Source organism: Fulmarus glacialis, unplaced genomic scaffold, assembly GCF_000690835.1.
Source record: "Fulmarus glacialis isolate BGI_N327 unplaced genomic scaffold, ASM69083v1 scaffold1871, whole genome shotgun sequence".
NCBI lineage: Eukaryota > Metazoa > Chordata > Aves > Procellariiformes > Procellariidae > Fulmarus > Fulmarus glacialis.
The window spans coordinates 10,474-37,189 of record NW_009191948.1 but is presented as its reverse complement, the minus strand read 5'-3'; the positions used below and the strand labels follow the sequence as shown (position 1 = coordinate 37,189).

The window sequence follows — 26,716 nt, the reverse complement described above, 5'->3', positions numbered from 1 at the left end:
CATCGCCAGGGCCGAGGCATGAAGAGCCAGGGCTACAGCGCAGGCTGTCAGCCGGGGAGCTGGGCAAATCACGCTGTGGCTGGACAGAGCTGTGGGGAAAGAAATATTAAGCCAAAACTATTAATTCGACCAGCTGCATCGCTGCACCATCCTGCCCAGCCATCAGCCCCCGCCAGGAGCCCGCATCGGCAGCAGCTCCTGCAGACGCGGGCGGTGGCAACCCCAAGGCTACGAGGAACAACACAACACTGAACGATTTTGCTGAGTGGAAGAAAAGCAGGAGATCTTAACTGAGCGGCTAAGTACAGCGAGAAGAAAAATAGCAGCAGTAAGTCCCCCACCTCGTTGGTGCAGCTGATCAGGAAGGAAATCTCGCCCCTGGTGAAACAAAACAAGATGTAAGTTAGAAAGATGTTACACTTCCAGAGCGGCCTGCTGCCGAACAGAAGGTGAGACGGTTCCTGGTGCGATCCCGGTTACAGCTGCTCAGCCACAGGACGGGGATGAAGCAGATCCTCTGACTTTTATTCTTTAAAACTGCCTGTGCAGGAGTTTGTCCCCCTGCGGGGAGGGAAGCCTGGGTCCGTGCATGTGGAAATAACAGAATTGCATTACAGAGCAGCAGCTCTCGCTGTTTCAGGCAGAAGGAATCCCTTTACCAATGTTTACCGGATGGCATCAGGCTGCCGAGAACCCCACGGTGAGGACACAGCCCAGCACGGATCGCCCGAGCCGTCAGGCAGAGGAGGTCAACTGGCTTCAGACCACAAGCCTGTAACTGGCAGATCGATCTGTATTTTTTTTTTTTTAACACCATTCATTTTGCAACTGAAAGTATTGCTTATTCCAAGATACAAATTTAGTGCTTTCTCTGTGGTAAAGCAGCATTCAGTGCTGCACAGACAGCAGACACAAAATGAACAGAGTTATTCTTGGATAATTTATTCAGAATTTTAATATAAACAGTTAATTGTTCAATATTCTGACACACAGCAAGATTTTTTTTTTCTTAATATTCAAAGATATTTTCTGTACATGTCACTGCTTGGCTCTTATATATGAAAACATTGAAAAAATAAATCAAGGGGGAACGTGTTTCTTTTTTTTCTTCCTTTTAAAAAAAAGAATCATGACACATTTGATCCTTTACTTCAAACAAGAGGTATCTGCAATACTATTTGCATTCTGGAACCTTAGATATGCAGAAAGGCGGGAGCAGCAAGATTAAAGAGAAAAAAAAAATATTTCACAGAACATCACTTAACATGTAACTGAAACTGTTTAGTTTAACTGCAAGCAGAAAGCATTTGCCTTTGGCTGTGTTTGATAAAGCCGATGCCCAGAACCCCCATCCGTGCAGGTCCTCAAACACAAACCACCGCTTTGATTCTCCACAAATAAAATCATTGCCCAAACTGAAACAAAAGGAAATGCTTTTCCTTTTTAAATAACGTTCTATCTTTTCAGATTTAGAAGTGCTCTTTCTAAAATCTCCATCAGCCAGTTTTCATGGGACTCTGTTATGGGAGAAGTATTCGGAAACTAAGATGGTGGAAGCGTTGCTGGATGCTGCTGGGAGACTCTGGATTAACAGAAGAGCTTTGGTATCGAGTCCAGCTCAGATCTCTCAGGTAATTAGTCCTGAGCTCAAGATTTACTGGTGACGCTGGGACATAACAGGGGCTGGGACTCAGCTAAGCGAGGGCGTCTGTGCCCACATTTAAGCCCTGCGGATGGTTCCTCTTTAGCTGCCAGAGCCGTCCCAGGTCCCCCCCGCCGGCCGGACCCTGCTCCCCCGGCACCTTCTGGACGGAGGAAAAGGAACTGTGTAGTACCATCAGCTGGAAGACTGGACTCGGAACAAAACGACTACCAGAAACATAATTTCTTGCTGATTGCAAATCTGTTGGCAAAAAAATAACAACGCTGTAGGAGTTAATACTAACTTTATTATACAATATTTTAAAAGTCATTTCTCTACCTGCCCGCTTATAGCTTGCATTGTGCTGCAGTTAATTTGCTGAAACTGCAAGGATAAGTGCTTACTTTCGAGAAGGACAGGCAATTTCATTTTAAAAAGAAATACACATTTAATGACAGCAGATTGGCTAAAAATGGTAGCTTTAGAATTGCTTTTGAACAGTCAGGTTCCTCCAAAAGTCAATTGTACGATTGGCTTCACTCTTGTGATGCTCGTAACGAGGCAAGCCGAACAGAACAGGTTGAACATGTCAATGCTCTTACACCAACATTCACATACAGAATCCAAGCAGAGTTAACACAGAGCCAAGCAGAAGGTAATAAAAAGGCCAAATTCAATTAAGTTCATACAAATACCAAACTAATCTTATTTTGCATTTCATGTATTTCTGAACTATTTCTTGATTCCAATCCATTCGACAGCTCCTTTGCCTGGACCACACGCACAGGACACTACGAGGGGCATCGGCTGTGTCGCAGAGGAGAGCGGGTTCCTGCCGTGGCCGTTCCCGCCAGTCTCCCCACGGCGGCGGGCAGCTTCGAGGGAGGCTGGGACCCAGCGAGAGGATCAGAGGGTTCATCTGCCGTTTCTTGCTCACTCCAGGCTCCGAACCGATCTCACATGGATCACGGGAGCACCTAGCACAGCCTTGAGAGTAAGGTTTTTATGGCACAAAGATCTTTTACTTTCTGACTTGTAAAACAAGGTTCCAATCTTGGTATCAGGAATCACTGCTTCCAGTGAAGAGCCCGGAGTACCTCAGGGTCCATCTTCGTATCACAGTGATGTTAAGAGGAACTCGATTGCCTCTCTCCCGCCCCTAAAACGGAGGCTCAAGAATAACCGACGCAGCACCATTCTTGCTCCTGTCTTTTCCTATTTGCCTTCATCATAGTTAGGTCAATAACACAGTAAGCGACTTCGAGATTTTTCCAAAGAGATACCAACATTATATGCAACATACTAAAATTAAGCAAAGTGTTTTCCACCGCTATAATACAAATTTAGGAGGAAAGAGATCTACTACCCATAAATTAAGAGTACCCTTTAGCAATGTAAAAGCAGCCTCTTTCATACCAACACAGCTGCTTTATGATCAACAGAAAATATCCTCGTTGCAGTGTGGTCTAGCTCCTATCGCCTTTCCCAACCCAGTGCTGGCACAGAGTTTGTTATTAGCTCTTCTATTTTACAACACAATAGAGTATTTACAAGCAGCCAAGAAAGACACGTTTCTAACCTAGCAGCCAAGCTTTGCAATGCTGCACTGTACTGCAAGAGAAGTACCAGATTTGCAAGAGGCATTCAGGAAGTGGCAACTGCATTTAACGTGCAAACGTTGCTGAGAAACCTCTCCAGTCTCACGCTTCAAACATCTGCTCAGTGAAAACACAGCAGAGCACAGAAAGCTGTTTCTTACACCTCCTACCTCACCAGCTTTAGAGATAGCGAAGTCCTGGCTCCTTGCTGGTACCCTCCCTGTCCCCAGACCGCACACAGGAGGCCTCAGCTGCTCCTGAACAGGTTGAAGAGTCTGCCCTGCTGCCCTGTGCTGCTAGCGGGAAGTTCTCTGCCCACGAAGGGCAGGATCCAACCCTCCAACAAATGCTACCTCAAGAGAAGAGCGAGCTTCCCCCCTGCCGGTCATGGCTGCCCTCCTCCAGCCGCCCTACCTGCTTTCCTGCGCTGTCGCTTGGCTCTTCCTTGCCCCTCGGCAGCAGCGAGTGTTGTGCTCCCGCTGCAGCTGCGGTATTCTCACCCAAGAGGGATCTTGCCGGAGCAATCGGCAGCAGCTCCCCGGAGGAGGGCACAGCACCCGCTGCACAGCTCGCCCTGCCAGGCAGGAGTCCTTCGCAACGCCCCGCACAGAGGTGGTTTCGTCTAGCACGTGCAATCTCAACTCGTACGCAACCCCCGGTGTCTCTGAACAGGTATCAGCGAGATCCAAGTGAGGGATTTCGGCATCCCCCGGGCGAGGATCTTCCAACAATAGAGACCAAAGTGTCAGCTGCGGGCTGAGAGTAAAGGATTTTCCAGAAGTGAGAGCTGGGCTTTACAAATGATGTTCATTTGTTCTTCCTAATTCTATAGTTAAGTGAGTGTAATCTTGAACAGCCATGAGTGGCAACCACTAGTGTTATTTTTTTGTTTTTAAAAAGGGGAAAAATGGTATGCTCACCACTAGCACCATTCCTCACCCTTGGCACAACGTAGAAAGGATGACTGGAATAATCTTTACGCACAGTATTGGATATAAACAACTGCTCCGTGTGGTGCAGAGTGAAGATGACGATATGAGCCATGTGAATGGACTGCCTGTCCACAAGCAAAACACGTAATTCCCTTGTTCTGTGATCTGAGTGTTGGAAATCACGTGTACGCAAAGGGCCAACCAATATCAACTAAATTTAAAAGCCAGACCCAATACAAGGTTCCAATATTTGTTTATATAAAAGATCTTCTATTCCCACAGTTACGATCACTGCTATTTAAAATGTTATCAAAAGAAGGACATGCTGGGAAAGGTTTATTTCAGGAGGTCACATCCTACCGGCAGGACTCCGATCACCTGTGCGCAGCGAGAAGGGCAGTGACCGAGACACCCCAAATCCAACTCCAACAACGAGGGCTGGCCACAGTCCCTGCTGCACGCTGGCAAATACAGCTCCAGAAGGAAGCGGTCTACTCCTTTTAGGTCGTTAGTTCACTAACGTCCAGGCATCTAAATGGCTCTTCTGTTTATTTTTTTAATCGCAACAGAACTAAGAGGCTGATATCAGAGTATCAGATCCAAATTTGTAAATCGGTTCCTTTGGTCACTACTGCTCAGACTAGCGATAAACAGTGATGAGCCGTTCTCCTACCCATTCCCTTCGGTGAATGGTCCCTAGTGTTGGAATCAGCTGATACTGATTTTCCCTGATCCACAATAGGTCCAGACCAGAATATTTAAACAGGTTTAGAGGTGCGCAGTATTAAAAATATCCTTAAGGAACACTGAGGTAGACTGCACCAGAACAGGACAAAAATAACCCCACCACATCCCCCTGCCAAGACTTTACGGATACAAATTTACATGTTCTGTGTGTTTAAGAAAACAAATTGTTGTTTGGTTTTTTGTTTTTTACAGTGTTTTATATATTAAAATAAATAAAAAAATTCTAATAAGAAAAACTTCTCTTCCGTAGAAAAGTGTGAGAATATGTCTTCTTTCCTGCAGTGTAGTATAGAGCTGCTAAACAGTTACTACTTCGTAAAGCAGAAGAAATGTAAACGAGGCCTTTTGAAATCGAAGGTTCTTACCCATGTCTGGACTGTCTATTTTCCATCTAACTTTGCGAGCAACCCGTACCCTTCACCTTTGTCTGAACCAACGAGATTCAACCAGCGCAAAGGGCCGACGACTCGGGGTGGTGCACAGAGTCCGTCGTCCTCCCCTGACATTGCTCCGACAGCGTGGCTGAGCGGAGCGGGCTCGGAGAGGAGCTTCCCTACGAACTCCGGCTCCTTTTGCCGGGTTACAGGGAGGAATCAGCAGCACCGCCTGGGCTGGAATAAAAGGCCATGCACCAGCTTGGCGTCCCCACTCTCACCGAATCAGGAGAACCTCGTTTTCTCCTGGCAGAGAACACAAACCGGCTCTTGGACTTCTCCAGGAGGACCGAGCATCTCTCTCCCCTTTTAAAACCACCTCCTGTATGACAAGGGCCTGCAGCATCGGTCATCTTCATTTCTTGCTTTAGCACTTCTCCCTGCCAGCACACTCCCTCATCACTACGAGACACATTTAGCTTCACAATTATTTTCTAACATCTTATGCTAATCAGCTCTGTCTTTTATGCAAACAGCAGCGAAACAAAGCACAGTCCAGAAGACGAAAGTTGACATCCCAAAGAGCTGAAAGCAGTGGCTTACGCACACGTTCTGGGAAGTGTGCAGGACGCAGCGCGGGTATCTCAGGAAAACATCGAAGGCCTGCAGGCAGCACGAGGCCAGACGCCTGAGCAGCAGCAGACAGGCAGCAGGTAGCTAACCAGAGTCACATTCAGCTTCTGCTTCACGTGCAGAGCAGAGAGCCTTGTGCTCTCCCCCCTTTAGATTGGCTTTAGTGTCTCTTTTTTCGGCTAGAGTTCTTGCTCGTCCTCTCTTGCCGGCTGCTTCTGCGGCACAGCGCACGCAGAAGGCAAAGCAAGGGAAGCGGGGGCAAAGGAGTAGCAGGACTCGGGACCGGGATGTTCTGGTGTCCTTCAGCCCCCAACAACCAAGTGAAGTCCCAACTACTTTATCTCAGAGCTTCGACTGGAGCCAGCTGACTGCACTGTATAAATGATGAAAAACTGTATTATAAAGCCTTGTCAAGTATAAACTTAACATATGCTTCATAGCTCCTGAAAGGGTAATGGGCTAAAATTAGTTCATTCTGAAATCTTTGGACCACTTTAAGACCAAACAATCCCCCAAATTCTCCCCTTCCCGAAAGGATCATAAACAGTCAATAATTTATATGAAGTTACAATTTAAACGAAAGACATTTTTAAATATGTTACAACAAACAATATATATACTCAATGCTGTAAGGACAGAAAACTCCGTATCTCAGGTCAGGGGACTCCTACTTTGTTTGGTCTTGAAAGTACCCACAAATCTCAGATTTCTGCTCCTTTGGCTCCCAGCACATTTTCCTCATTTTTTGATGAGAGAAAACCTACTCCCAAGAGTCCTTAGTATAAAAATAATCTGTTTAGGATTCAGTCACTCCAGGGAAATGGGAAAAAAGATAAGTACACACTTCCGAGAAGTGGAAAGCTTCTGTGAGAACATACAAAACCTATGTACAAAAAACCAGAAGTGTATATTTTGCTATACATATACACCCCACATATATATACTGCACACACGCACACACACGCACGCACCCCAGGGATTTAACCCATTTAAAAAGTATGAAAGCAGCAGCTATTGGTCAATCTGAGGATCTGGCGCGTCCGACTGATGTGTTGAATCCTTCAGCCGTAGTGAAGAGCATGCCTGAAAGCCTGGAATTCTACTGGAAATGCTTTTGTCCTGCAGAAGTTTTGTTCCGCACCGTTATGCTGTAGCTCAGATACCAGCAAATTTCACGTCTTTTGTTGGCAAACGAGGATGCTCCTCCTTCGGTTTAACTTACACGGTCGCTTCCTGTTTTGAAACCATGGTTACAGAAGGGACAGCAGCCATGGAAACCTCTTCCATTTATGTTCACAGATAAGTCCACTGACAACCAGTCAACTTGGCCAAAAAAAAAAAAGTATTAATCATAAGATGATTAAAAATCTGAAGAGTTTCTAGATGTGTGTCATACACTGTGGCAGCAATAACAAGAGTCCTGAGATTTGTGGAGGGGAAAAAAGCAGACACAACCCTTGGGCCAAACAGGAAGCGTTAGGAAGGACTTGACCTGGGCATGGAGAGAATCCGCCCGTTTTTCTTGCCACCGTTCATGTGAGTGTAAGGTATGTGCTCTTCATAGTTGCCCTTGAGGGCCATGGAGGGTCCATTGTCCCGCCCCAGGACTTTGTCCCTCTGCGAGTACGAGGAGGGATCGAGGGGAATGCTCTCCATGTTCTCAAAGTCCATCTCGTATTCCTCTGTTTCCAGAGGTTTGTTCTCCTCGCTGTAGAAGAACGAGACCTCGTGGAAGCTGGGGTGCAAGTCCTCCTTCAGCATCTCGATGATCTCGATGAAGGTGGGGCGCATTTTAGGGTTGTACTGCCAACACATCTGCATCAGGCTGTGCCTAGATCAGGACAAACAAGAGTCAGGGGTAGGAAGAAACAGTTTCACGTAGGCAAGGCTGGCACAGACCAAGACCGGTACCCATGTCCGACCACCCACCACACATGCTACTCCTCTGACACCCTGAACTGTTTTGTTCTCTTTCCAGTCTCCATATTTCCCTGTAGATCCTGACACTCCTTTTTCTCTATTTCTGTCTAGATCAAAAATTCCTTCCAATTCCTTCAATTGTTCTTAACTTGGCTGCAGTTCACATACTCTGTGTACGCGCGCACACGCTTATAGCCAGGTCACAATTTTTTAATTCATTCAATTTTAATTTTAACTCAGCCTGAAAGATAAACAAAGCTCCTAAAACTTCAAGGAAAATAGGAGACTGTGCAGAGGACGGAGGTCCTGTAAACATCCCACCCAAAAGAAAGGCTGCAGCAAGAGGTCATATGTTATCAGACACCATGGAGAAAGAACTTACACGTACAAATAAAGTTTCAAACTGGAGTTTGTAACCGGCCACGAGAGACAAATCTCCAGGACAGCAGGCTTTTTTCATAAGGATACTCACAAAACATGTTTATTTTTTGACTCTAGAAGTGCTGCTTTGGCCAGAAGTGGGCTGGGGTAAGAGGTTACCAGGTTGCCCCTCACCGCTGTACACTGCTTCAACAGTGGCTCCTTACACTCTTCTGTCAAAATGCCCTGGCTCAGGTTGAACACTTAGTAATGGGTTTTTTTTTTTAATTACTCTGAGAGAAGCAGCTTAGGGAGCATCTGGGTATGCAGCTGTTCTGGCAGACCTGGGGACGCAGTAACCTCCAGACAGTAAATGTCACGAGCAGCTGCAGAGAATAACCCTTAACCCCAGCGCAGGAGAACGTCTGGCTTCAGTCTGTGATCTCTGCGAGGTGTTTTCCACTGTCTTCACACAGTGCTCTCTCTTCTCCCTAACCCTGCAGGCAGCCTAGCCTTGTACTTTAAGTGGGGCAGTGAGTCTGCAACAGAAATGAAAAAGGCCTCGGACACAATAAACAGCTCTTGGTTCAGCACAGCATTCTCCTGCCTCTCCCTCCTCATTAGCCATAAAAATTGGGTTTCTGAAAATCAGCAGTAAAAAGTTGTTGTAATTCTCAAGACTATTTACGTAGTATAGAGAGATGAATTACAGAAAACCTCAGCAGACCTGGGATTAACAAGCTGCTCTCCAGGCTCTGTAGCCATGTGGATGCAGACCGTGGCCAGGCTTTGCCACGTGACGTAAGCCAACTGCCATCCACTAGTCTGGAGTAGAGGAAAAACATTTTGTTGGGGCAATTGATACAGCGCTTATTTGTATTTTAAGCTTTTCCTATGCTTTGTACTTCCTTCTCTTGAACCTGTACTCACGATGTAAGGTCCAGGTTGGTTTAACTCCCCTTCTAGTTAAACAGGCTGGCTCAAGTCTTTAATTCCTGAATCACTAAGGATGCACTGGTTGAATTTCTGTGAGACATGGCTAAAGTCTGTTTTGTTCCTCCCCAACAGAGAAGGGGTTAAGAGGTGCCACTTGTTGGGCCACCTTTGTTGGCCACACTTCAGCTGCACACTAGTGCAGCTTGGTCGATTGTCCCCTGCTTTACTACTTACAGCCTCTCCGGGCAGTTGTCCGGCTGATCCAGGTACCCTCCATCCATTACAAACTTTAGCACCTGTTCGTTGGAGAGTCCCTGGTATGGCTGCTCTGCTAAACTGCTTATTTCCCAGAGGACAACACCAAATGACCTAAGAAAGAGAGAAGACTCCTGGTGAGAATAAAACATCCTGAAGATCTACAAGTGATAGTCTTATTTTGGAGAACACATACTTTAAAAGAACATGACTATGTTTTTAAGAAAAGGGTTTCAAAACAATGTTTTTGTTTTGTCTTTATTTTGAGGAAGTCAGCAACTCACAATTTAAACCACGTGTGTTAAAATAGTGAGCTCTTGAGCTAGAATCCATCTGGGATTGCCGAATACAACTTACCACACATCGGAATAAGCAGTGAAAACACCATCCTTTAATGATTCGGGTGCCATCCACCGCACAGGCAGCAGTCCTTTGCCTCCTTTACGGTAATAATCCGTCTCATAGATATCTCTGGTCATGCCAAAGTCTGAGAAAAGCAATTGGGATGTGTTAAATGTCTCTCCTTCCCTGCTACTTTTACTGTGCAACATCTCCAGATGAATGTTTCCTTCCTTTGACGCCAGGCTATTTTCATATGCCCAGTAAGCCTCCTATGGCCCAACTTGCAGACACTTGTCACCTTGTGATTAACCTTCAAAACATTTGCCTTTTCCCTGCATTTTTTCTACAGAGCTGTGATAGAGACTCCAGAGTTAAAATTTTTAGTGACAGCTTCTATTCTAAACATTATTTTTATTCATCCCCTTTAAGTGAAACAGAGCTGTCTTTGCCCTGAAATCCCACTGCCTTGGCTTTAAGTCCAGAGAGGTCTGAAAAACCACCATGCTGTGGAGTTTTGGTTTATTTTTAAATGTTGTATTTACTTATTGCTAAAAGGGTTTGGGTTAAAAACTGGTTCTTGTGGAAGATAAATGACTTTTAAAAGGCACCTGACCTAGTGATAGGTTTATCAACACTTGGTTTGTTGTACCCAACACCTTCTTTGTCATAATTCTCATGAAAGCAAAGAACAGTGAGATAACCCTAGCCAGCTTAGGCTGGAAAGGCAATGAATTTTTCTGATAGCGGTTTGAGAATAGAGAAGGTGAGAAAAGCTGCTCTGGCTCTAAGGGAGATTTTCTTACTAAAGTCCACACAATTGTTTCATAGGCAAGCAAAAGAGGAAAGTTTGCTGCATTTCCAAAGGGAGCCAGTGAAAATCACCCGTGTTTGCCACATTGGTCTCAGGCTTCATACATTTGCCTTTACAGCAAATGTGACCCACAAAATTATCTTCCGGTCACATACTACATACCTCCAATTTTTACAGTGAAGTCTTCTGCAACCATACAGTTACGAGCTGCAAGATCTCTGTGAACAAATTTTTTGGCATTCAGATAGGCCATGCCATCAGCGATCTCTGCAGCCATCTGGATCATTTCTCTCAGTGTTGGTGGTGGACGACCAGGGTTATTCTACAATAAATGAAAAAGTATTAAAAACCAAAGCAAGTCAGTCTGTTGCACACCAGACTCCCTCTCTCCTGTCTTTACCTCAGCATCAGGTCTCAAAGAGCGAAGGTAACTTTTCAAATCTCCATGTGCCATTAACTCCATGACCACCAGAGTAGGCTGCCCTTTTGAGACCACCCCGAGGAGGCGAACCTGGAAAATACGTGAGAAATTCCCTCAAGGTTGTGTCCAAACACACTGGGCAGAGCCCAGCTATGAAAAGAGGGGGATATAGCAAAGCCAACAGGCCGAGAACAAGAGCTCAGAACAGTACCACAAAGCCCTGTCACGACGAGAAGTTTTGAAAGATGCATTTTATAAAATACGACATGGAAAGATCCCAGCTCTTTTTGATCAACCGCCTCTGCAGAAGGGCTGCTTTTGTAAGCGGCCCGTCAAGCTTTGAAAGCACCAAAGAACTATTAGTTATGTGATGGGACTTGCTAATCACCCGAGGCACCCAGCGATGCTTACCACATGATGGCAGCTGAACCCTTTCATCACAGAAGCTTCATTTAAGAACTCGATGCGCTCGCGGAGGCTGGCCGATTCATTAACAGTTTTCACAGCTACACGAGTCTCCGGCTCTCCCTTCACTATGTCCTTGGCGATTCCTTCGTACACCATGCCGAAGGAGCCCTGTCCCAGCTCTCGGAGGAGGGTGATCTTGTCTCGTGGAACCTCCCATTCGTCGGGAACATAGACTGTTGAGCAGAGGGAAACGTTTCTGAATTGAGCAAGTATCTTTTGAAAGACATTTCTGTAGCAGCCTGGTGTGGCACTGCCACCCGACACTATGGGTATAAATTAAAAAAAAAAAGACTAGAAAAACTCCATAAAGACAATGCCAATCCCATACTGCTGCACTGCCTGAACGATCGTAGAAGAAATAAGGCACTGCCGAAAGCCCTCATTGCTCTCACCATCACTGGCGCTGAGATATTCAGGGTTAGAGGATGCGTAGAGTGGTCCAGTTGGTCCTTCAGTTTGTCTGGAAAAGAGAAACAAATTCTTCAGCACATTTGCAGCCTTTGACACGTTAGAACTGAAGGCAGTTTGATTAATTCCCAAAGCATGCAGCAAATATAAACTGTTCCAATTTCCAAAGGCACAAAATATTTCCTAAACTAAATTAACATTGCAATCATTATCTACATTAGAAAATAAACACAGAGTTACTTCCAACAAATAAACAAAATCTTTGGATGTAAGTTTTGCTTGTTCTGGTGGAAACAACATAAAATTGCACTTGCCTCTTTTTCACAAGCACGTAAGCAGCTCCAATAATTCCAGCAATTATGATGGCAAAAATAATCGGAACAATTATAACAGCAATATTAGGCTGAGCATTCACTAAGAGAGAAAGAGAGAGTTGGAGGTATTACACAGGTCCAAAATCCAAGTTTTTTCCTCAATAAAATCTCCCCTTTGAATAAATTGGAACAAATAGAGGCTATTTCAGATACAGAACGCGGGGCTGGTCAGAATGAGAACTCAAACTGCTGTTCAACAGCTAGCTACACAAAGAAAAGGCATACATTTCTAATTTCCATTTCTTGAAAGTAGATGTATTGGTAAGTATTTTATGACCCCCTACAGTTCTCTGTGCACTGCTTGCTAAACCCGCATCTTCCAAAATTAACCTGGGTTTCTATCAGGAACTAAATGTTGGGGAAAAAAAAAGGAACTCACAATAATCAGCCACATAAAAATAGGTAGGTTCTGTCCATGAGCCATTTCCAGCCAGCGATGTAGCTCGTATACGGACACTGTAGTTTCCAGGCTGCAGTCCTCGGAGTTTACAGCCCTGCTCGCTGGCAAAATGCTTACGGGAAACGCAGTAGTGTGCTTCCTGCGGGAGGAGGAAAGAGGAAGGCTGCATTACGCTACCTCTGCAACAACCCAGAGCTCTGTAACAGTGTACTAGGATTTCTACCTCACCTCCTTGTCTGGCAAATGTACACAAATAGGGCTTTCACATGCTCAGGTCTTTTCCAGTATCGTGGTTTGTCCTGGATTTGCATTTTACAGTTTAGCAGTTCAGATTACAGAGAGCATATGCCATTTGCTGTACTGGACCTCAGCCCTGAAACCTGACCCGGCTGGCAAGCCCTCCTACCCACACGGCACTGGCTTTCTGCACGGGCAGCAGGGCTGCCCACAAGCTCTCTGGCTGCTCAACGCTTTCTTCATTTCTCTAAGCAACTGAAATTTAGATGTATGTTCTCTGTCCTTCTGTGAAATAAAATTCCTAAAAAAACTCCATGCAGAAAGTTGGCAAAATAGATATGCTTATTTGGCAAACAGGGGCCATAGAGGCAGATTTGTATTTCTCAGTGTCGCCACAGACTTCCAGAGGATACAAATTCACTAGTAAAGTTTTACGTCACGTTGGTTCATGCACAAGGAAACGAGACAGGATGGAACACCATATGCACGAGGACTGTTAAACACTAAACTGTCCTGGACTCCCACATGGAGCTACTTCTCCAAACCTGCTGTGTTAAGGGACAGGCGGAAATTCTCACCTCTGTCTCCCCAAGACGTCCATAATTCACCTCATACAGCACAATAAGACCATTTGGCTCCTTTGGTTCCTGCCACTTCAAATGCACAGTATTTTTTTCAACCAGTTCATGGGTAACTGGACCGACGATGTCATCAGCTTTAGCTAGAACCAAGGTCATGATTAATTATAGTTTTATTTCATGTCTTTTGCAAAACTCAAAACTGCCAATACTTCTTCTATCATCCTTTCTTACCAGGACATAAGGAGAGCACCAGTCCTACATGATGTTTCTGTATTGCAGCTGGCTCCCATAGGAAAAGCAGTATTTTGGAAACAGCCATCAACCCAAAGCAAAGCTCAGGAAGATACTTACCTTCTGGCATGGTCCTGGCACTGACATAAGCTGCAACGCTGCATCGGGATTCCTGAGCATCATGGTTACAAGCGTGGAGCTCAATGCGATACCCGGTGAAATGCCGCAGGCCTGAGATAACCAAAGACTCCTTAGACTTAACTTTTTCAAAAGGTTTCTGTTCCTCTGCATTCTCAGATGCTGCTGCAGAATTGTTTGGAGAGGATGCGATGGTGGGTATCACCACAGTGGCATTTGCCACAGAGCCAAGGTCTCTTCGTTTTCTTGATGGCCTATTAAATAATACAGGTTACAATGTTATTTGTTATATTCAATGTAAACACATTCATCTGAAAAGGAAGAGTTAAAAATGGGATGGCTCAGAGTGCCACTGAAAACTCAAATTGAAGCCTCATATTTGCAATGTAACAAAGAAATTCAGGACTTTTTTTTTTTTAAACAAGCAACCTGTCACACCCCCTGTAATGCACATAGCTTTTCAAAATTATGTATCCCCGAGTTTTTCCCTGCACAACTTCATACGGGGGAGAAGATCCAAGTCTAAAGTATTTGCTTGAGCATTCAAGTTCTTCTAGATCTCTTAGCCAAATACAACTTTACTAGGTTGCCTCACGGATGCCTTGTACAGTGTTGCAATGCTTCGGAGTTCATCTCCCACACATTCTAGCAAATGAGGCCGTATCACAGCCCCCAACTCTGATGACCTTAGATGTTCCACATATTCCAAGTGTCAAACTTGCAGTTATAAAGCGTAAGACCAGTTTCACAACTCATTGGAATACATCTGCCACTCTGAACCCTAAGGCTGAATCTATATCATTAGATAGATAATTTTAACCTTTTCCTGAGAGACCAAATCTATTACGTTCTTCTCAACAGATGCATTTAAAACTCACAGATTCAGATTACATATTAGTTGTGCGGTTTTGTTAACCAAATATTGCCTCTCAAATTATTGCACTCCAGTCTGAAAAACAATTTTTTGCAGTTGTAAAAACAGAACCAGCATTGTGATCCTGTCAACTCCCCTGTTTGCAAGCGAGTGCTACTAGCCAACCTTAATGTCAGATTTTGTCAGTAAATAAACAGAATAAATTCAACAGAATTAAGAACCATTCACAAATTTCATTTTCTTGGGAAAAAAAAAAGGAACAAATACCAAAACAAAACTCCTTGTTCTAACACTTTACGTCCTGCCACACATTTGCCAGGAGGAATTCCAGGTTGGGAACTAACCAACGTGATGAATCAGTAATAGTATTTAGTTACACAAGAGGAATTAATGCCATTTGAAAACTGGACCATGTATTCTAAGGGGATGATGATCTTTTTGTGTGTGTGCATGTGTGTACAGCTATTAAAGGGTACAAAGAGTGACCTGATCTGAACCCACACTGGAGGCATCTCCAGTCTCTAAAAATGTAACAAGCTGTTGAAGCAAATCTTTGCTGCTCAACTGAACTTTCCACTGCCACCCTCTGACTACCAGGCAAATAATTGGCCAACTACAGCTACAACAGGGGATTGTGTAGATCAGGTCTTTCTCTGCAACCCTCAGCTCCATTCCCTGGTGTTTTTTCTCCTCCAACAGCAAATGCAACCAGCTGGAAAGCAGATTTTAAGATTTCCTCAAACTAAACATTGGGTGGTACACAACAACGTAAGCATATTCATCCACCCGATGAAAAAATGGGATGTTCAGCAGAGCAGATTCCAGTTTTTTGTTTTCTCTTTCTCTAATTACTAATTAACTCATTTTGAAGCTGCTGTTATCTCAGCTTGTGCATTGTTCTGAACAGTGTCCCCTAACAATGGGGCAGAGTTCAGAGACCCAGGTCTGGGTCATGCCACCTCCCTCCTTTGGAAGGATTCTTTACAGTCAGCCAGAACCTTGTTTGGACTTAAAAGCAAAGCTACACGCCACTGTTTACAAAGTGTGGATTCAGCTTTTCCTCACGTTTAAGAGAATTTTGTTTTTCACAAGTAAAACAGTAATTTGACCACTGATGCAACAGAGTAAAATGCAAGAATAATTTCTTCCTCAAGTAACAGAAAGCCAGAAAAGCTTTTGAAGCTGTAAACCCCGATCTTCACATACTTATCATCCTAGATTTGCAGCAATTTTATTGCCAAATTTTCTGTATTTTCAAACATCTGCTGTCTTCCCACAGGTTGTTCCAGTGCAATTTTCATTATGGCCATTTCAGTAGCTCCAATGACCTTCCCTGTGAAATACTCAGATTCAGGTTCCTTCTCCTCCTACTGTCAGAGACCATCAGTGTGTGTGAAGGCTCTCAGCTGCAAGGATGGAAGTGACAACTCATCACACGCAATATGACCTGTGATGGGGGATTTTAAAAATGCCTTAGCTAGCTTAAGCCAAGTTTTTCCACACACCTAAAACTAGCAGAGGAACAGCTGGCCTGTCTTCCCCCTTGTGCTGGCAAAAGCATTTATATATTTGTCTGTACAATTAACGGGATTGGACTGGGAAACCAAGAAAAAAAAAAGTTACTTTTAATGTGAGTCATTTCCCAGATCTTGTTCACTCTGTAACCCACTAATATTTGTAATGGCACAAGTGTGTGTGACAGATAGAGAGAGAGAGAGAGAGAGGAGAGAGACAGAGAGAAGAGAGAGAGTGCTTTTTCTGCAGTAGTGATGGTGGAGAGCATACATGAAATTACATCCTGAATAGCAGCCATTTAGTTCCCCTCTGCCTCTCAGGACTTTTATTACTTTTGAAATCTTTCCACGCTTTCCACAGAATCATGGAGTGATTGAGGTTGGAAGGCACCTCTGGAGATTGCCTAATCCGACCCCCCTGCTCAAAGCAGGGGCAGGTAGAGCAGGTTGCTCAGGACCATGTCTGGTCAGGTTCTGAATATCTCCAAGGATGGAGACTCCACAACCTCCCTGGGCAACCTGTTCCAGCGTGCAATCACCTGTTTGCTCCAATCTGTGCAAAACTTGTTTCAATATAAGAGCAAATAACACAGGAAAGAAGAAACAAAGCATCAGCTTCTGATGGCCACTTTGTTCAGCTACAAAGGGAGGTTACAAAGCATGCGGTGTAAAGATACCCGTTAGCTCTGACTGGGAAGGTGGGTATGGCAAGAAGCATTTAGAAACTTCTCACTTGCCTTGCCAGTGCCAGAGCAAATTAACCCAGAAGATTTGTGATAGCATCTCCTAGAGTAATCAACCATGCACATGGGGAAGGAACAGCTTCTATGATTTTCCAGCAAATCAGGTGAGATCAGACCTGGACTAAGGCAGGGCATGGCCGATCTGCGGCAGAGTCTCGTACGGACTGGATACTGCACAGGGATCAGATAGCTGGGAACAGGACAGGAGGAAAAAAATGGTACATGGAACACAAGGAGACAAGACGTAGGGGGAGTGACTTCTCAACTGCCCTGTCTTCTGCACCCCGGCCATCTCGTATTCCCTCATATTATCATCGGTGAGATTCCTCCCCGTGAATGGCAGAAGACTTCTAATCTCAAGGGGAGTCCACACAGTGCCTGGAGGGAGGTCAATAAACTATCAGGAGCCACATAAAAAGCACCTGATGTAAAACACGTTTCATGTTCAGTTGCCAAGCTCTAGACAGGCTGCCCTACGAGCAGGCAATAGCCACGGTATTCACAGGAAAACTAATTCTAATTTACGTTGCCACGTAAGCCTGTCAGAAAAGACAAGCAGGATGCATGTCAGCAGGACTTATAACAGCAACTTATAACAGCTGACTTATAACAGCAAAAAGGGCTTGTATTAAAAGGATTAGTTAGCCTAGGGGAAGTGGAGATTTCTTCCTTAGCAGGCTGACAAGGTGGCACATCCTGGTGATTGGTTTCTTCCTAAAATACATACCCCAGGAACTGGCCTGAGAAGCATCCTGGGCTGGCTGCACAATAAAATTGAAAAAAGAAAAAAAAAAAAAAAAAAAAAAAAAAAAAAAAAAAAAAAAAAAGAAAAAAAAAGAAAAAGGGAAAAAAAATAAGAAATCAGACTGTCAGAATTGTCTGCCTATATAAAAAGGAGTTTGGCTTTTGTACACGGCTTGGTTCTCCTCTGCTTTTGAGTATGTTGTGTCTTGGCATCATTTTGCACACTGAAACTTGTCCTTCCGATCAGCACTAACAGCAAAGAAATAGCAAAAGAAATAGCACAAGCTTCCATGTGACAACTGCAGGCTCGCAGTGAAGAGACACTGTCTAGTAATGCACTCAAATAATAAAAAATGTTCAGTGCAGTAACATAGCTTTTGTCAAGCAGCTGCAAATAAATATTTGTTAGCTAAGGGCAGTAAGCAGAGAATAAATTTGGAGCACAAAATACACGACAGTGAAGAGGGTAAATCATTACAGACTCTAATCTGATTCCCAGTGCTTCCTCTGTAAGTTGCATATGAAGTGTGAAGACATTCAACACCACTTAATGTGACACTGTGTGTGCCATTCAAAACAGGACATTCACCACCCACAGCAGTTGCATTCCTCATGGTATTGGAGGTATTTCCCAGACTAAGTGCAAGAAAGACCGCAAATACCACGCTAAAGGACAAGGCTGTGGCATGGTAAACTTCCCTTTTTCTTTTCCTTTCTTTTCAAGTGGATGAAAAACTAGACCACCAAATTTCAGAACAGAAAAAAATAGCTATTTTTGGCATCACACAAGTTTAAATGAGCTGCAGGCATTTAGCTATTTGTTAAGGATTCTCACTTCAGTCTCAAGCCGAGGAGAATTCAGAGACTGGAAATAAGAGCAGGATCTTCCAAATCTGTAATAACATCAGTTGTAGGCGCTCGGCCCTCACCAGTCTCCGACACACATATTCAGCTGGACTAGACAGTCTCATGGAAGCCCAGAGAAATTGGAAATATGGCCATGTCCAGCCCAAGACTTTTGTTTAGTAATCAGTTACATTTCCCTACCCCAGACCACTTGGGCAATATTGTTTGATATTTGTACCTGGGGACAAAAACCTCATTGTGAAGATAGTTCTCAAATGTCTTGCGGAAAGCAGACTCTTCCAGCTCCTTTTGTATTTGAGAGTCTGTTTTAGGACAGGAACAACATTCTCCACTGACATCCTCATTTTCACTTTGATTATACTTCTGAGGGTCTTCCGATTCAAAAGGAGGAGACCACGTCCTTGAGGGCAGTTTTAATCCTGTGGACAAAACAATCTTAGTATCAGTCATGCTTGACATGGCAGAAGCAGATGTTTGAACCTACAAAGATCCAAACCTAGTGTACACAAGATTCACAGCACATTTGGGCATCCTGAGCTTTCATACCAGGGCCGGGCAGCTTTCCCTCTCTTATGACAGGCCTTTGATTAAAAACTGCCATTTTTGAAATGGAGCTCAGATGCTGCTGTAGCCAAAGAGAGTTCTACCCCAGTTCATCTCAGTTCAGGTAACACAGGGCAGCAGGTAAGATTCTTGGAGTCCTCAGTGAAACTCTGTATCCTGAAAAAATTCCAAAACAGGCACAGGATGCCTTCAAAAATTAATTCAGCCACTGATCTCCAGAAGCACAGATATTTTCCCTTACTATCTCCATAGCTGTTATTACACTTGTTACTCAATTTAAAAGGAACAAGTGCAGAAGGGAGATCCCCAAAGGAAAAAAATATCACTATGTAAAAAAATGTTTTTGCAGAGCTTTTGCACATAACTTGGCAGTAGCACCTAATGTAACTGAACAGTGGGAGCACACAGCTGCATCTCAGCCTGTTTCTTGAACAACAGTCTTGAAAACAGCAAAATTAGGCATCCAGACCACCTCCAAAATGTGTGAAAAATCTGCAGACAATTCTGAGAAAGCTTGAAAGGCACAGAGAGAGAACCACACACTCACCTTTTAAGCAGTAATCAAGTTCATAAAGCTCACTATCTTCTGCCTGCTGCTGCCAGAACACCAGGTAGTGTGTGATGTTTCCATTGGGCTCTGAGGGTGGCTTCCACTTCAGAATGATTTGGGATGAAGAGTTGGAAACAGATATTGGATCTAGTGGGACTGATGGAACTGCGTGGGTTGGAAAAGAGACAGAGGTCACTTCCGCTGCTCTGCGAGAGCTTGACAGAACAAGGGACAAACACAGGCAAGTTTCCACTGCCATGGAAGGAAATGCTCTCCATAGTAAGTCCACTGACAACAACCCTGCAGCAGGAAACACCAGTGTGCACACAAGCTCTTACACGAGGCCACACAAGCCTGACGGAAGAAGCACACGTTGGCACCATCTCCCCATGCAGGGAAGCATACATTCTTCCATTTGTTTAGGAATACCTTCCTACCAAAGTAGAGCAGCAATGGCAGTGGGAAGTTCCATGGATATGGGACTATCATGACTACCAGGCAGAAGACTATTTAGGCCTATTTTTCTTTTTCACTTGCAAGGCAACATTAATTTAATGATACTGACCAGTAGCATTGGTCTGGACGTAGATGATTTCACTCTTTGCACCATATGTTCTTCGTTCATCTGAGAAGGTGACCAGAGTTTTAACAAATACAGCATACTGTGTCCATGGCTTCAAGCCCCTCAGAAGCCAACCTGGCTGGGTCTGGGCTTTGGGCTCATTTGACCGTGGGGGTGGGTCAACATCCACAACTGTCCAGCTATTTGACCCACAAGCGTCTTGGCCATCAAACTCCGTCACATTTTGGTATGGACTTTAGGGGGAAAAAAAAAAATTAACAGAATCCTAATTCAAGCCTTTAAAAATAACATTTCTAAAGACATCACTGAAAGTTATAATCCTTTACCCTTTGGAGAAAGTATAACTATCTCATTGTATCTAGTCTGAAAAGGAAGCATAGGGAGCCTTACAACCCAGTCTCCTAGCAGCATCACAGATCAGGTACTGTTCCACTGATGATCCCAACAACTAAACCCAGGCTAATTATTTTCAGCTTTATGAAAATCAGCTCAGTAACCTTGATTCTAAAAGGATGTTTCCCACCCCAAAGGGAATAAAAACCTCAACATCCCATGGAGATAGTGGGAAGATGATAAATTCCATGGTTAGAGTATGTAGGTCTAGAATAGTTGGAACAACTAATGTTTGGATTGCTCTTAAATGAGGAATTTTGACTGTACACAACTCAGGTAAGTCAGGGATCTTAATGAATGCTTTTATGTAAGGGTAACATTGGAAACTTAAGTGTAGGAGCCAGACAATCACAGAGGCTAAATAGCTATGCCTACAGCAGGTTTAATATCTACTCTTCAGTGCCAATCGCCTTTTGTGGAAGCCCAGCATGGCCATTATTTTGTAACCTAACGGTGGATCACTTACGCTTCTTTGTAAAAAAGCATGAATCCCAGGAGATCACGGAAATCAGGAGGCCAGTACGGCTCCCACTTCAACAGGATCTTGTCATGAGATGTTCTAATGGAAGAAAATTTCAGCAATTCATTTTCACCTGTAGCAAAAGAGAATCGACAATGATTTTGTTAATACTAAAAAAATAACGGTTTATATTTTTAATTATCTTGGATGTTTATTTTCTCCACAGATAAATAAGAGAACGTTGGCATTGAGAAGAGCTGCTCATTAAAACATTATCTTACTTCAACGCTATTCCTGCCTTAAGCCAGGGGTTGGAATAGGTGACCTCCTAAGGTTCCTGCCAGCTTAAATTTTTCTATGATTTTATGAAAATGACCCTGTAGAAAAGTTGAACTAAATTCTAATAACTGGGAAATCTAAAGGCAACGTATTTTAAAATTCATGATGATCTACACAGCTGAACCCAATAATATGGTTTGCACAGCTTTTGTAGCCTCTGCCTTCAAAGTGTGTGAATTCCCAGCCTTGCCCAGGAGTCGCGTGGTCCGTTCGCAGACAGGAGGAAAGGACAACAAACAGTGGCAGGAGAGTGGAGTTTTGAGGCTCAAGGGACGCGTTACGATACGGTATGTCCAAGCAGCCCAAGAAGGACAAACTGTGTAGCTCTGATTGGATTTGCCATTCCTGCAGTAGCTGCACAAGGGAGGAAGAACATTCATTTCACTGGCATCACATCCAGAACAAACAAGGGCTTTTTTTCTTTTTTCTTCTTTTTTTTTTTTTTTGGTAAACAGGATGCTGCCAATGTGAAAACTAGACTTGAAATGTAAAAACAAACAAAAAGCCAAACACAGTGGCAACCTGTGGTTTGAGGTGGGGGGTGGCACAGAGAACAGCTCAGCAGAGTGGAGTTAAAGCTGGCAAAGAGAAATGCAACCATCTCCTCCAGCTGCCTTTAAACACAACAACCCGCCAGCCCAGGAGCTGCACACAACCACACGACAGAGCTGGATTTGAACCCCAAATCCAGTTTCATCCCCAAATGCGGGAAGACCTTGTTAGTGTCTCATGGGAGGAGATGACCTTTACAGGCAGCTAATTCCTTGTACCTCCTTCACTCTGCCCAGGCTAGAGCTGTGATATCCCTGAGGGTGCAGCTCTGTGTAGGCTTTTTCACTGGTACTGCCAGTTTTTAGGCAGGCAATCATTACGTTCCCCTCTCCCACTGTGCTGGCATGGCTGCATGTGTTGATATGTGGCAAACCAGATCAGGAAGCTGATTCAGCTGAAAGATCTTAACTTTTAAAGTCTGTTCACAAATAGCTATAGCAGTATAACAACGAGGGCAAAATCAGGGAAGGGGCTGTTTAAGCAGTGCTGTCACCAAATGCCGAGGAACAGTGCAGCCACAGGATGATGTACGCTGCACTGTAAGCTGTGAGAAAGGCAAGGAACAGAAATGCAAGGAACTGAAATAATAGTTTAATTAATGCTGGGGTTTTTGGTGGCAATACCTGCTTAAGCATCTCATGTGCCAACCTGTGCGTGCTCCTGTTCCTGTGTGCATGTAAAACTTTGTGGGGCTAGGCAATAAATCAGAGCAGAGAGATGACAAGCTAAGAACAACAAAGCTTGCTATTTTTTACCCCAGATTACTTCTACTATCTGGTTCACCATGCAGCCCTGTAAGAGTTTTACTGGCACAAACAGGGAAAAGGGGATTGTGTGTGGCATAGAATGGGAAAAAACAGCAGGGTTGGGGGTGCAGAAGGGATGTGCTTATGGCAATACTGCTGCCAAAATAAGGGTCTGCAAAACTACATCTTCAGTAGCACGACTCCAGAGCATAAAGCACCACTGTGTATTTGCTCCTTAGTCATGCTGACACAGGCATCATCTTATCGTTGTTCTTGAAGAAAGCTATTAGCTTAAAAACCTCTGAAAAGCATAACAAAAATTGTTGCAAAAATTTCTCTGACTGTTGTCATAGCAACTCCCTCACATAGCTCTAGAGATGGGTGGAAATCCTGTTTCTCTACTGTGTTTATTCTGTGTGCATACTGTTGCCTCATGACACGGGAAAGAAGATTATGACTATTAATCAGATACTCAGCAGTAACACAAAGTCCCAGTCTGGATTGAGGTTATGTTGTGCTAAACTCTTCAAAAAGACACAATACACTCAACCCTGAAAAATTCACAGCTGAGCACACAAAGAACAAACTTCTGAAGACCAAAGTTGGCAAGATAGGCTCCTGGCCAGATGTAGAACCCATAAGTACTTTTACTCATGGCATATTGACAGTGTCACTGCAGTGCACAAGCAAGTGGCAGTCACATGTCTGGTGCTTTACCAAAAGGACAAGGACAGTCCCTGGAAAAACATCATAGGCTAGGCTGAGAGAAATAAGAGTATGAGGTTAGCAAGGCAGAGGGAAAGGAAAATGATGCAAGCCTTGCTGCATTCTGAGACTTTCTTACATGAGGCTTGATCACCGTTTGTCTTCAGGGCTATGTCGTTCCTTTCCTGACGCCCCTTAGTCCCAGAAATCTCCTCCATCTTGTGGATTTCTGACAAACACAGTTTGGGATTATAATGGAAGAAGAGTTTGCCTCGTGCAATAGTGAGGTTGTGTTTACTCCAGTCCCAGAGTTGGCGAAGATTCTGGTTGTCCAAGGCATAAAATGAGTAATTCCTGAAAGCACAGATTGAAAATGAGGATTGGGAGGGGATCCACCGATAACTCTTTTTTCCTCATGCACTAATCCAAACACCGAAGAAAAATGAATGCAACCTATCTTCCCTGGTAGGCCACAAGCCACGGGCAGAGAAACATTTAGAAACAATTTAGGGATTGTTTACCAATACAAATCACCCTGATAGCACTGGCACTTCTTACACTTCAAAGCAGTAAAATAAAGTATCTTTTGAAAGAACTCACCCAGCTTCTAGTGTTTCTCCTCTAATCAGATGTAGTTTACGAAAAAAAGAAAGAGATACCAAGGCATAAGACCGGCGAATTTTTAGGTAACCTGAGATTTCTTCTATCAAGCCAAGATTCGCTTCTAGCTCAGCTGCTATGTTATCTATGGAGAGGAAAACATTGGGTTTAGTTTTCTGATATCACAGAGAAAAACACTGATATCAGAGCCAAACATACTAAATAGAACTGCTTTACATTAATTCGTAAGACCTTACAAAAATCAGTCAGCAAAAAACCCCAAATTAACATTGCAAGAGCCTTTGCTTTGCGGTTATTTTTCTGAATCACTCTAGGATTCAGAGTGGTCAAAGCAAAAGAGAAATGCCCCAGCTCATGGATGGTGTCATATTCACTGATCTGATGTCCAGTGTTCCCCGCCCCCTTACTCATGCAGAACTTACTTCCTCCACGGATATTTATAACTAAGCTTCCATTAACAACTGTGCAGCCACGGAGCTCCTGTGCCGATGTCACCGAATCGATCGTCTTCTCTTTCCCATAGTCGCAAACCTTTGGACAGGGCCCTGCGCAGGGTGTACAGTGCAAGCTGAAAAACAAGAGTCGGGAATGTAGATGTGATGCTTTTGCAGAATGTCATCTGGGGCATCCGCAGCAATTCCCAAAAGCAGAGTAATCAATTCAAAGTGACAGCGTCCTGACAATATGTCATGGGATTCACTTGCAGTGCGCAGCACATGGCTCAGGAACTCCAAATAACTGCTGATAATTCTCTAAATTGTCATTTCCACATTTCAAACGCTAATCGCTCTGTCCCTTCCTACAGAACAGAAACGAGAATGAAGTGATTTTGACTATTTTGGATAGCCCATCCACCACAATGCTGCTCAGTGCTATACATACCAGGGGTTTCACGATCAAGAAACCCAGGCCCAGTCTCCACTCCACGATCATTAACCAAAAACGTAACTGATGAGCAGAGAGCTGGCCGTTCATCTGGGAATCCTCTGATTAAGGACTGTACATAAAGTTGCTTTAAAAAAAGGCAAGCAAGCATGTGCTTTGTGCTCTGGGGAAATACTTGTTAAATGGCAGCAAGATGATTGCTTACCCTGGTCATAACACCACAAGAATGTGTTCCCAACTAGTTCAGAGAAATAAATGCTCTAGGAAAAGCACGGAGTAGTGTTGTGAGGTCCTACTGACAGCAGCCTGGAACAAGCATAGGAGAGAGGCGATGGCTGCTGTTACACAAGCAGCATATCTACTTTGGGGGCTGCTAGTTCATTCTTTTGCAAAGCAAAACAGGAAATGGAATAAAAAGTCCTATTAGAATGAATTCCCCGAAATTGTTATGGCAGGGGCAAATACATGCGAGCACAAAGCTACCAATATTCATATGAAATCTGACTCATCACAATATATAATGTTATTGTGGGACAAACAACAAAGTTTTCAGTGATAAACAGCTCATGAATTATTTAATTCCTTTCTTAAAAAACCCTGGGAATAGACAGAATGGCAGTTCCCTGCTTCGATTCATGCTACACTTGTTTGTTACATTGTCCATTTATGTCTGGTACAGCTTGAACCTGCTCAATTAAAGTAATTACAGGGATGAGGGACAGATACTCTGAGAATGATCCACTCAAAGTACGCTATGCTCTTTTCATTAGACACGACTTTTCCCTATTCTGCTTAATAGGAAGGCTTTCTAGTCTGAGGTCTGCTTTGGAGGATAAGGGAAGCAGGGCTTCTAAAGCCTCTCCGCTGCCCGTCTCCCTCATCCCACTTGATTACAAAAAGACCCTTCCAACTTGAGGATGCTCCTCTTCCTTGTCCTCTCTCTCAATTTCCCTTTTCCACTTTTTCCAAACTTGAGAGGAAACAAGGGAAGCCAAGGCAAGAATAAACTACTGGCACATGGTAGGTAGACCTGTCTGCCTTTAATGGCTTGAATTAAAGAGGTATTAATTTGCAAATCATATTAAAGTAGACCAGTAATTGTCACAGAAACTCCAATTCTGGAGACTTTTCTTGGTCTTGACACAGAACACAAACCCACTGTCCAAGCGAGAGAAAAGCACAGTACAAAAACTATAGCATGGCTTCTTTACCTGCAGACACTTGTACTTACTTGCTGGAATTCATGATGTACCCTGACGGGCATTCATGAACACACTCGTTATTGTGGATAACGTGACACCCCGACTCCCTGGCATTTTTGCACTTGTTGTGCAGTTCCTGGCAGAAGCTGAAGGTCACACAACGCCACCCTTCAAAGCGATAGTAACCGGGTGGGCAGGTGTCCACGCATTTGCCCTCAAGGTAGAAGTTGCGGCAAGCCACGCATTTTTCAGGGTTGTTTGGCTCCGTGCAGTCCCCAAGACATTCGCTGTGACAGCACTGACCATCAGAGGTGCAGCCTTGGGACTTGCAGGCAGGTGGACAAACTATGAAGAGAAAAGATAAAAGGCAACTGAGTATCACAGGACAACCCGATGACATATGACCATGAAAGGCTTACAAGCAACGACACTTCATCCTCTTGGCTTGGCGACTTTATTTTCAAAGAGGCATCCATGAAGCGCAGACGTCTGCCTCATCTCCACTTTTCAGTGTAAATTCCAAACTTTAATAACATTTTTTGTGTTATCGTTCACCCTCACAATTC

The 26,716-nt window shown here is 44.0% G+C and overlaps 1 protein-coding gene across 1 annotated transcript; it reads right to left on the bottom strand.

Annotated features, from left to right (window-relative positions):
- Positions 1 to 7,020: 7,020 nt before the first annotated feature.
- Positions 7,021 to 26,495, bottom strand: INSR (insulin receptor; the record flags this gene model as incomplete). The annotated part of the gene is made up of 19 exons (XM_009586855.1): positions 7,021 to 7,757; positions 9,377 to 9,511; positions 9,755 to 9,884; positions 10,713 to 10,872; positions 10,951 to 11,061; positions 11,383 to 11,612; positions 11,832 to 11,899; positions 12,162 to 12,261; positions 12,601 to 12,760; positions 13,437 to 13,579; positions 13,791 to 14,062; positions 18,768 to 18,969; positions 19,662 to 19,829; positions 20,230 to 20,480; positions 21,107 to 21,233; positions 23,582 to 23,796; positions 24,043 to 24,187; positions 24,486 to 24,631; positions 26,180 to 26,495. Coding segments are annotated over 19 exons (3,434 nt in total), but the record flags the coding sequence as incomplete, so codon positions are not given.
- Between the last annotated feature and the right edge of the window lie 221 nt (positions 26,496 to 26,716).